This window comes from Aplidium turbinatum, chromosome 13 (genome assembly GCF_918807975.1).
Source record: "Aplidium turbinatum chromosome 13, kaAplTurb1.1, whole genome shotgun sequence".
Lineage (NCBI taxonomy): Eukaryota > Metazoa > Chordata > Ascidiacea > Aplousobranchia > Polyclinidae > Aplidium > Aplidium turbinatum.
In genome coordinates this window covers 13,793,010-13,804,976 of record NC_137484.1, presented here as the reverse complement: position 1 = coordinate 13,804,976, position 11,967 = coordinate 13,793,010, and the positions used below count along the sequence as shown (strand labels likewise).

General features: G+C 38.7%; 1 protein-coding gene across 1 annotated transcript; it reads right to left on the bottom strand.

The window, feature by feature from the left end:
- Positions 1 to 670: 670 nt before the first annotated feature.
- Positions 671 to 6,562, bottom strand: LOC145782052 (serine/threonine-protein kinase PLK3-like). The gene is made up of 10 exons (XM_082593785.1): positions 5,930 to 6,562; positions 5,278 to 5,526; positions 4,862 to 5,073; positions 4,595 to 4,739; positions 2,979 to 3,128; positions 2,534 to 2,894; positions 2,157 to 2,358; positions 1,877 to 2,036; positions 1,599 to 1,763; positions 671 to 1,446 (listed from the first exon to the last, which is right to left on the bottom strand). Exons 1-10 carry the CDS (start codon positions 6,509 to 6,511, stop codon positions 1,255 to 1,257), a joined length of 2,418 nt encoding a protein of 805 aa, XP_082449911.1. The 5' UTR covers positions 6,512 to 6,562; the 3' UTR covers positions 671 to 1,254.
- Between the last annotated feature and the right edge of the window lie 5,405 nt (positions 6,563 to 11,967).

The following is an 11,967-nucleotide window of genomic DNA, read 5'->3' as shown; positions in this document are numbered from 1 at the left end:
CACGAAAAAACCTCCTTCCTCACGCCACCCAAACGTATCTTCCTTCGAAAATTTTGTAAATCTTTTGCAAATATATAATGAAGCTGAAGGCTACTGCAGTAGGCTTACTGTATCAATTACCGCTATAGGGAACGTTCAAATATTACGTAACGCTTTTTTTCCGAATTTTTGACCCCCCCCCCTTCCCCATGTAACACCAACGTAACGCTTTTTTCAATCCCCCCCTCCCCCATGTAACGCTTTTTCACTACAAATTCAGCACAAAAAACTACCATTCCGTACTCGAAAGCGTTACGTAACGTTTTGCTTGAACCCCCTCCCCCTCGATGTGACGCTAATGTAACGCTTTGCATAAACCCCCCTCCCCCTCGAAGGCGTTACGTAATATTTGAACGTTCCCTAATTGGCACTTTAAAGTATAGGCCAAAGCCCACAGCTCTAAATTACGTGGTTTCCAAAAAGCCAATTAAAACAGCGCTATAAAATTAATCTCAAGTGTTGTGACTTTGCAAATTGCTAGGAAGGCATACCTGCGCTCAATCTTTGCAAACATACATATTCCAGTTAACCTTGGCATTTCCTAGACGAACACATTGGTATTAACTGGCTCAGCCCTAATTCCCACTCATGATTTCACACACTATTTGCTACAGCAGTGGACAGATCAGTTTAGACTCAAGTTTATTGGGCAAGTCGTCAAAGGAAAATACGACAATAAATAAAGCAACAACAAAATTCAACAAAGGACACAAAATAAATAAAATTCAGCAGAAACAAATAAATAAAAAAGAAATATGCTAAGCCTGTGAAACAGAAGTAGTTCAATGATCACTTTTAATTGTAATCGTCTCGTCGTTGGGTATAAATAATAAATAAAAAATTGGAGTTGAAAAACTCTTTCACGGTAACAGACACCGACGTCAATTGTTGACGATGCAGGTCTATTGTTTAGCAAATCAGACCAGTAGAAAAAATGTAGTCATCAAAAGATAATCAAATGGACAGAGGGGAAGAAGACGTTTGTGTGTATAAAGCTCAAATTCAATTAATTGTGTGAAAGCACTTGCCATTAAGTTAAATACCAGCAGGTTTTCAAGTACTGCATTGCATTGCAACAAAGCGATGGCAGTGCTAATAATCAAAAGTACAGGCGAACATCGCGCAGAATGGTTTGATGGGAAATACGTCGTTGTATGGAACTTTGCAATTGCACGTTCATTCAATTTATCTGCAGCGAACGAAACACAAAAACATTCAAGACATGACACGATCTGAATCCACTGGAAGGCCAACTTCATTGCAGAGGGTGCAGAAAGGATGCGACTTGCAGTCAACATCGGCAAAGATGGAGTGGAAGAGCCGATGGATAGCTGGCAGCCTTTTCAACATCGTAGCATCAGGGTGCGAGATGAATTGGTCCCTTTCATAAGTTGTAGACTTTCTGGTCTGTAAACAATTTAAAACGTTAAAAAATAATGACAAGGGTTGTCGTTGGGGAAAATTAACAGCTTTAACTCATTGATTGAACTAACAGAAGCAACGTGCAAGACAACTATTAATATAAAGATGCGTTTAAACGGTTTGAAAAAAACATTTACCGCGTCGACGACTGTGATGCGCATCGCTGATCGTTTGTGCAGGTAGCTAATGTTGACTTTGACGTGATCTTGGCAAAAGTTGACTTGCAGAGTTCCGTCGTTGAGATACATCGCGACGTATTCGTCGGTACGACGCCAAGCAAGCAAGCGGCAATCATCGTTCACCTATGAAAACGAAAACGTTAACGATGTGACAATAAAAAACGAATCAAGGCGTTATTGTTGTTGTATAAATAGTGGACAAAAGACTAAAGGCATTAGATCAACAAATCATTTACCTGCTCAGATGACACGACTCTGTTGTTTTGACGCAAATTTTTGTCCATGTAAGTTGAAAAGTTTTTCAGAACGGCGTTGTATTTAGCAAGGCAAGATGGTACGGCGTCGATAGAAAACTTGATGGGTTTCGTGCTTTCGTTTGATACGTACTCAGCAACCCTAAAAATAAACACAAAACTATGAATAACGAGTAATTTGTAAACACTGATTATGGTAAGACACAGTCAAGTGGAGCTTTGATAACTAATCAGCAAGTTCAAACGATTGCGCAGAACTTACTTTCCGCCTGGCATCATGGAGATGTGTTTTCCGTCGTTGAACAAAACGCACATCCTTCCACTTGACAGCTGATAACCGAAGCCGTAACGGTTCGAGTAATCAACCCACTTGCTAATCCAGGTTTTACAGCCAGAAGCAATCGATGCTGACGACGACGAAGTGGTGCTTTGATTAGAATCAGTTTTTGGGAGAGGAGCTTTTTCTGTTATAAATAGAACGTGTGATGTTAACAAGGCAAAGTAAAGATCAAGATAAAAATCACTGTAAACACAATTATCTTACGCTTGTCCGACATGGCGATTAACAGGTACATAAATTAGCAAGCCAAAAACAACTAATTAAAAACCAAAGTTTTTAAAGCTGGTCGTAGTACTAACCGTTTAAGTTTGCACAGTCCGCCGCAGAAGTGGTAGAAGTCTTTCGCCCTTCACGGAAACTTGCCACAGCTGCACGTGCACGCTTCCCAGGTGACGACACCTTGCTTAGCTTCTTTTGAAGACGACTAGCAAGACATTTGATTGGACTTTTATCTTCTTTCGCTTTGACGGAATCGGTGCATGTTTTGTCAGTTGTAAGGTCAGTTTCATGTTGCGAGTTGCTATCAACTTTTGTTGTGGCAAGAGTCAGAGACTTTTCTTGTGATTGAATTGATGTAGTTGCTTTATCAGTGGTGACGGTCAAAGGCTCAATTGCTGACGTAGAAACTGGTACTGAGGAGGATCGTGGATATTCTGAATGCTGTAGAATACAAACACTAACGTAAATTTGATGTCACATAAATGTCAATGCGATGTAGATTGAGAACAGAAATCTCATTCTCACCTTCTTGAAAAATGGATGGGACAAAATTTCAGTGACGGTTGGCCTGGACTTCGGCTTGTGACGAAGCATCCAGCTTACCAGATCAGCAGCTTCAGAAGAAACAGTTGCAGGAATGCGATAACTGTTCTTTAGAATACATCGGTAGGTTTCCTGCAATAAACAATTGGATGTAAAATTCCCGTTCAAAACCTTGACCAAAGTTAAACAAGGGCTAACTTTAAAAAAGTTTCATTGGTTAATGCAAAGAGATAGTTGTTTAAACTAAAAGGTGTGTGTGCCAGGTCGCTATTGATTGATCGACAATGAGCAACAGTTTTACTCCCATCCGTTGTAACATTAAAGTGTTTTTTAGTGAAAAGTGATTCCAGAAAAGAGATAGCGCGCAGCAGATAACATGTTCAGACGCTATCGTGTTAGGAGAATCGGTTGTAGCATGATTGTGCCTGAACAAAGGCGCGAGTCCAAAAACCCACAACCATTCACAAATGTTCGCCAAGGTTCAAATCAAGCAAGCAAGCACAAGCAGTCAAAGAGCTAACAAGTTTAAAACCATTAGGGGGAAAACATGTTTGTGCTTCGACGATAAATTAAAATTAAGCGGCGATACACTTAGTTGGCCCAGCCGGAGTGAGTCACTGTTGAACCGAAATGGCCAAATGCGACAAACTTGAACAAAAAAGACTATGTTGAATTAAATTTGTCCCAAGGGTTGATGTAGGAATTGTCATTGAAAAATCATAACAAATTTGATCACCCCGCCGTGTCATAAAAATCCCACCTTTGTCAATAGCTCCGTACCAATGGACAATAGCGAAAAATTGTGCACACATTGATGGCATCAGTAATTTGCTATGTGACCCAAATACAACGAGTATCATTTCTGTGCGTCACGAACGAAATGTATCTTTTAGAAGACATATTCACAACTCAAAGGTATTCACATATATCTATTTCCAAAAGAAAGCAGGAGAAAAGCGACCACGTCACACAACAACACACATCCTTTTCTATTCAACCGAAGCCGAAGTCACACGTTGTGCAGATACCCTGGTAACAACCGTTGGGCCATATATAAGCAAAAATGACATAGTTTACACAACGCACGATATGCCATCGCACCCACTTTAATTTCGAACAAACCCTAATACAAACTAATGACGTATTTCAAAGCACGACTTAGGGGGCAATTTAAATATGCGCGGTCGGTTTGATCCACGTGGGATAAAGCAGTGTGAAAGGAAACGAAATTTTCAATAAATGAATATTCGCCAAATCACGTCTGGTAGTCTGAAACTGCTGCCGCAGTTTTATGCTGAATAATAGATTGATTCAACTCACAATTGATCGGACAGATTCGAGTCGAGTTCAAAAATAAAAATGTCAATTGGCAAAAAAACTCTTTTAAGTGGCACTTTGGCTGCACACGGAAACCGCTATTCATTAATTCGTAATGAATCAGCGGATGATGAAAAATAGTCGACCGCTAGAGAAGACGCTATGTCCTTTCAAGGGGCAAACAAATATTCACCCGCCATTAACGAACGAATTTTGTTATAAAAAATGCAAGAGTGCAACTATCTCTCTATTCAAATCATAGAATTATTGAACTAACTCACCTTCAAACAAGTCGTTTCAAAAGGAGGCTTTCCGACCAAAAGCGTATAAAGCAAGCAACCCAGAGCCCAGATATCAGCTTCAGGCCCATGACCTTGTCGTTGCAATACCTCAGGAGCAATGAAATTGGGAGTACCGCAGATAGTTCTAAAAATAAATGTAAATCTAATAATGCAAGATTTTGAAACATTTTCCCTGTTTGAAAGAAATTATACTTTGATACGAAAACATGCAACACAATGACAAACATAACCCGGAAGACTACTCACTTCTTTCTCCCCCATTCGACTCTGGAGGCAAGACCAAAATCGCCTATCTTCACTTGCATGTCATCGCAAAGCAAGATGTTTCCTAATTTCAGGTCTCTGTGAATGATACCCTTTTCGTGGAGATGTGAAAGTCCAGAAACAATTTGTCGCAAGATGTCACAAACTTCCGGTTCGGTCAAGTGTTGTTTTCTTCTTAGATACTGGGCTAGACTCTGCACGAAGATAAAATTGTTAATAGGTGACCAGATGACAAATTGCAGGCTTTTAGTAATGAGACGTTTTAAAAAAACATTGAGAAAAAGAACTAAAATGTAATAACCACACATAAGCTCGTCATTTCAAGTATAAATGGGAGATGTAGTGCTGCTAGGAATATTATGTTACAACAATTTCATAACTACATTCATGATATGTACCTTTTTATTACACAACTCCATTAAAATGCAGACGCAGTTTTCGTCTTCGAAACTTTCAATGTAGCTGACCACATTTGGATGGCCTCGTGCTTCTGCCATCAGCTCGACTTCGATGTCAACTTTTTCGCGTTGGTGAGGACGGGAGATTCTCGACTTGTCAATGATTTTGGCGGCACATGAATGTTCTGTGGCACTCGCTTTTTCAGTTTGGTCAAGTTGGACGACTTCGTACACACGTGCAAAACCGCCCTAAAATTAATGTAATAATGTTGAACAAAACAGAAAAAAAGTTTTAACTTAATGAGCCGAAATTCCAAACTTGTCTCCAAACAACTACAAAAGCTCAAGTTCATCGTTCCAACTGTGCTTATTTTGAAACAATTATCTTAGAGGATAATCGCCTGACAAGCTTCTTTAAACCTTGTTAGAATCAGTAAACATTTAGCTAACAATAGAAAATATTAACCGAAATAATCCAAGTGGAGAAACGCAAATTAAAAGACCAACATGCACAAGGCACGAAACTAAAGTTTGTCATAGACAAGTAGATCATGGCTGATAACGAAAGCTGCAATTTAAACTGAAAGTTGAAGCTATTACCGCAGAAAGCAGACAAAATGCTTTGTCATTTCAAAAATTGTCATTTTCTTACCTTGCCAAGCAAGCGCCTTTTTTCGAAAACTTTCTTGTTGACTGGGTCTTCTAATCGGCGAGCATCTTCTGATGCTGAAAGTCGCTCGGATCTGGAAGATCCGGATGATACAGCACGATTTCGGTTTTGAGATGGATTCAAAGTTGCAAGACCGGCTGGTGTACTGATTTTCGATTCGACTGGCACAAACGAATGGGGAACTGTATTCACATTTGGATGATACGGCACGCGGGAGAAATTGTCATTTATTGCAGAGTATAATTGTGATGGAGTGGTCAAGTCCGATTTGCGCTGACTGCTTGCATCGCTGTCGCAACATGATGAAGCCGCTGAACAATAGGCAGACGACACAGTGCTATTGGGGCTAGGTGTTGTAGGCATGGATGCACATCCAGACGAACACATAGAACTTCTTTGAGACACAGGGTACTGGGCATCAAATATTTCTTGTAACTTTCCTTGTAATCCAACACCGCTATCTCTTTCATTTTGAAGATGTTTTAAACTGATGAGTTTCGTGGAAAGGTCTTGGTGACTTCTTGGGCACTTTTTTGTTTGAGACACTTTGTCACACATATTCATAGTCAATTTTAAATAATATATATCTTGTCAGGCAATGTTAACTTAAGACGATCTGCTGTAAGATAGTCATAATTGAATTTCACTGACATTAAAAATAAACAGCTATTGATACTTTTCCGAGCACTCATCACGTTTTGCAAAGTTTCAAAATCTCAACTACTCTTCTAGAATCTCCTCTATCTACTTCGAAAAGTTTGCTTTGACAATGCGAATGGCAACGGACGTCAATATAAACCTGAGGCGTGAAATGCTGAAGCTTTTTTCTGAAAAAAAAACTGCGCTCTCGTTTTCAAAGGCTGGCTGTGAGCACAAGTAGGAGAGAGTCTCATCACTGTGACGCAATGTGCTTCTCTCGCTGTTTGGCACCAACCAAGCAACGCTCACGTGACCTGTGGAATGTTGTTGTGTTTATGGAATGCTATTGTTACCTCAGTCTACCTCCTCCCATCACAGCCCCACCCTTGCTTCACTTGCTGATAAATTTCTTCAAAAATTTCTTTCGGAATGTCGTTATGTTTAGTGCTTAGTGGGTTGGGTTGGGTGATGCACCTTTCAACCAATCATCTTCCACAAGTTGCAGTGCGAATTGTTATCATTCTTCATCATCATTTTGTTCCTTCCTCGTCTGGAGGGTTGGATACAATGCGCCATTGTTCTCGACCATGAGCTGTGCGTACTGCACATTCATAACTTAATTTTGTCCATTTTGTGATGTTTGTTGTCCAAATCATTCTTGGTCTGCCTTTACTTCTTTTACCGTTTATCTTCCCTTCTATTAATGATCTTTGTAATGAATTTATTAATCCATATTTGTGTTCTGTTCATTATGACGTATAAATGGATTGTGGTAAAATCGTAATCCTATGGTTGAGCCAGCGTTTTTGGAAATTTAACCTTGACTGTGTTCTGTTTCATATGACGTATAAATGGATTGTGGGAATCGTAATCCTCTGGTTGAGCCAGCGTTTTTGGAAATTTAACCTTGACAATTTTGTGTACTTGAAGAGACTTTGTACCACTGAGATTGTTAGATTTTAAAACCATTTTTTGGTTAATTTAATTTTGTAGCGACACGAGTAGCCAGTTTAGTTTTCCAATTTGGTATTTGCGAGAACGACCACGCGGTCACGTGGTAGTCTACTTGCTTTGGTTCCGCCGATTTCGTTCCCAGCTTTTTGGTTGAAACAAAAAGATGTTTAGACAATACATTTTTTATCGAAATGAAACGAAAAACTTTGAAATAATTTTTGAAAAGCTTTTGTGCTGAACACTCGTGTGTCTGTATATTTGTTTGTTTTTTCGTTTTAAATCGGAAGCAAAACAAACAAACGTTTCTTTCCAAATCAAACAAAACAAAACCAAGACAAAGAAGTTTGCGTGAAAACAAAAAAAGTCTTTCATTTCAAATATTGCCAATGCCCAGGTGAGGCTAGAACTAGATCATTAGTTTCTTTTGTTGTTTGAGGGCAGTTGCCTGTACATCATTCCAGTGACGTAGCTCGAAAGAAAAATTTAGGGAGCAAAAGCAACTGTTGGAGGGGCAAACATTTTAATAATTATATGGAAGAAAGAGCTTGTAGGTCTACGGCTACTGAATGCAGCTCTAAAGTTTAAAAAGCGTCATTCAACATGCAATGTCATCGAATCGCTATAATAGCATTATAAACCCGTTTTTTTATAAGAGGGGAGAAGCAAGATGAAATTTTGGGGAGACGATTGCTCTTCCAAACCTCTCCGTGGCTATGTCCCTGAATCATTCCACCCACTAGGTGCCTTGCAAAAGTAAAATAAATGGTGAGCTGCCCTTGTCCTTGAAGTGCGTTGCTCAAGCGCACATCTTAAAGTCTGAACAAGCCATCATGTTCGCCATGGAACAAGATTGTTGCTTAGTTTTATCTTTTTCTTCGTTTGCTAGGTCTGATGTTTATCTAGTGAGTGGTTGGATGGACATTGCAACGCCACTTCTCTTGTAATAATCATCTGTTGTTTTCGGTTGATCAAACAACAGTTTGACGATTGCAGTTTAGTGATTAACATTTTTTCGAAACAAAATTGGAAAGTTTTAGGAAAACACCAAGTGGAAACACAGCTTTATTGCCTTTATTTTCGCTACGTTGGCTAGTAGCCAGCACTCTGAAAACTGCCATGCGGAGGGGGGTTTGAAAAAATTACATGACACCGTGTTAAACTGGGGTAACCTACCCTTTGAGTAGCCTACGCCACTTCTACTTGCAACGATAGGCTAAATGAAATATCTGTTGTGCCATGCGTTTATATGTGAGGTAGTAGTTTTTCAAGAACTGTAGTCTTTCAATAGTCCGTGAAACATTGGCAACCTGGAATGAACAAAAAAGATATGAAAAAGCCAATAGAAAATCATGAAAATGCTATTGCTTCAATTCGACAACACGCATCAACATGTGAAAACGTTTAATTCATTTCAAGCAAAGCATCTGTATTCTGGATTGGTCAAATACCGTACGGCAATATTCCATATTTACCACCTCGTATATTGACGAAACCGATCACAAACAGAACGATCAAACTGCGCAATGCACTGTCGACGTCATAGTTTATGACCCACCTGGTGAATATTTCCGTTTGACCAGAGGTTTGACAATCTCTATCACGTGGCCTTGTAGTCATTACGTAAGCGGTATGGATTGTGCTTGTGGAGACTGAGGTGTTCGATTACGACAAACATTTGGCATTCCTCAGCAACAAGCTAGCCTTTTTTGGTTTCGAAACGACATGTATTTGCTTTCAATTAATGTTATAGGTAACATTCTTTGTACAGCGCTTATGACATAATGTCGCAATGTATTAAGTTTGGCCGTTTGTTTAATTTGATACATTTCATTTTGTTACGTCATCGTGAAGCTATTCCAAGCCTGTGCTGAGATATTTTGCACAAATTCAGTCCAAGCTGCCCGAGCCCTATTCAAAGTGAAGAGTCTTGTCGCGTGAATGGCTTGTCTATGAAAAACAGGAAACACAACAGGTTTGTTTTTCTTTTCATAGGACTGATCATGGCTTCCATTGTCTAGCGGCCGGCTTTCGGTTCAACTTGATCGTGTCGCAGAAGCTTTAGGTTTTGCTTTTCATTTGTATTTATTTTTCATTTTTGCTTTTCATTTACAGCCGTGGACTAAGACCCCAAAACACACACGCAGTCTTTTGAGAGCGAGCATTGAAAATATTAATCACTTCTTGCTTTAACTCATTAGGCAAAACAGCAACACAAATTACGAGAAGTCTGGACTGGCTATGGCTTAAAGCAAGAAGGTCTTGCTTGAAGAGGTCTCTCTCCTGATGATGAATTAAAATCTCCGGTTGACCCATAAACAACACGGTACTTTCCCGAAAGACGATGCCACCAAGCAAGGGTCTCGCGTCAAGTCACAGGAAATCGATGAAATCACACTTGTTTATTGAGACTGCAATTGTTGGATTCGATAAACTCTGTCTGACGTCTCACAAAAGTGAAATTCGTCATAAAGTCAATGTGTGCTTGCAATGAATTGAGCCAAGGGGAATTTAGGAATTCAGCTTCAATGCCACAGTCTGAAATCGGTGCTTGTCTGAGGAAACGATGACGTTCGAAACGTTTAGAATTAGATCAACATGCACCTTCAATGTAAATTTTCATCAACCAAGTAAATTCCCTTTAAATGTTTACCCATATGTGGTTTGAATAAACAACCAACAAGACCAGAAAACACAAAATAGGTTATTTTAACAAGCAAATGAAATATCTTCTGACAGGTGTAAAGTAAAGCCCACAAGCATCGTTTGTATTATTTCAACAATGTTTAATATCTAACATTGTCAAATACAGGCGTTTAAATTTTGCAAATACAGCATACATGAAAATGTTGCTTGTTTGTAATTGTATGTCTGTGGTACAACAAAGCAAACTCTCTACCAAACCTTTATCACACATGAAAGAGACCAGTGTAGTTTGTAAAAGTAAGGGCAGGACTTTTTTATTGCATGAATCGAATGCTATTAAAGAAGCAATAACAGTAAGTTAACACCATGGTCTGTAACAAAACAATATTTTTTTGTACCAAAGACAGGCAGGACACAACAATAACAATATTGTTATAATGCTCAACCCAGTTGTATTGTTGTGTCTTGCCTGTCTTTGGTACAAAAAAGCAAACTCTTTCCCGAAACTATAAAACAATATTTGCCTGTTGAATCACGTTGAGCTAAATGCAACATAAAAGCTATTTTGCACTTCTACTCATATCAAACAAATAAAATAATACGTTGGCTTCAAAATAAGTTTACGAAGCGAGTTGCTGAAGTGCCATACCAGCCTCCCATATTAAGGTTATGTCAAATGCACAACCCAGAGTCGTACACATTACGGATAGCATCTTTGAGCTTTATCAAACGAATTGTGCGATTCAAACTTAAGTATTTTATTTTCATTTCTATGTGACCACAAGATCAGAGATGTTGTGCCAATGCGAGTTATGCTCATATTTGTAGCAAATGGTACCAGCCTCTAGAGATATAAACCCCCCACACTCGACATCTGTTTAACACAGACACAGACAAGTGATGGAACTTTTGATAATTATATATTTCCTCTAATTAATGGTTAACTTGAATGCGTTTAGCTGTCGCAAGAGCACTTGATTTGCGTAAATGCACGGTAATTGGATGAATAATTTCTTGTGCTTATTAGGATAAATCATAAGAAGTTGTCAAGCCAGCAAACCAGTCATTACTTACATTGATTCAAAGTCTACAGACGTTATATTAATGAACAAAAACATACCGTACTAACTTGCTGGCTGGGCAAGTGCGGAAGGTTTCGGGACAACTGATTTGTGATTAAAGCAATTTGATCAGGTGGTAAATAAATTCAATGTCTGAGCTAGCATGGTAAGCACTATTTCTTGGAAAAAAGATACATGCACTTGAGATAGCCATGCAACCTTTCAATTAATGTTTTACCCTTCAGTGATTACAACTGTGTAATTACTTACAATGTACTGTAAGCCTATGCTTTTGCGGTTGACAAAAGTTTTCTTTCTGCAAATCAAATTTAATTGTGCATAATATCGGAGTTCACACCACACACCTTTCAAAGATCAAACTACTTGAATAATTTGGTTTTGAACTTGAAAAAATACTTATGTCTTCTTCCAATAGCAAGTCATTGTATGAGCTACTCTAGTGCTTAACTTTTTATTTCTATTTTTTAACAAGATTACTGTCATTGATTTCCAAAAGTGTATTTACTCGTCCAATGAAACAATAAACAATGTTTGTATTACGTCAAATCAAAGAACCATAAATGTCATTTTACACAACTTCTACCCAGTTTATCGTTTAGAAACCGTTATAAGTGATTGAGTTTGACTTGAAGATCAAGCGAGCGGTTTAATAAATATAAGTTTATTTTGATTTCAGTTGGACTCAAACAGGTGATTATTGAC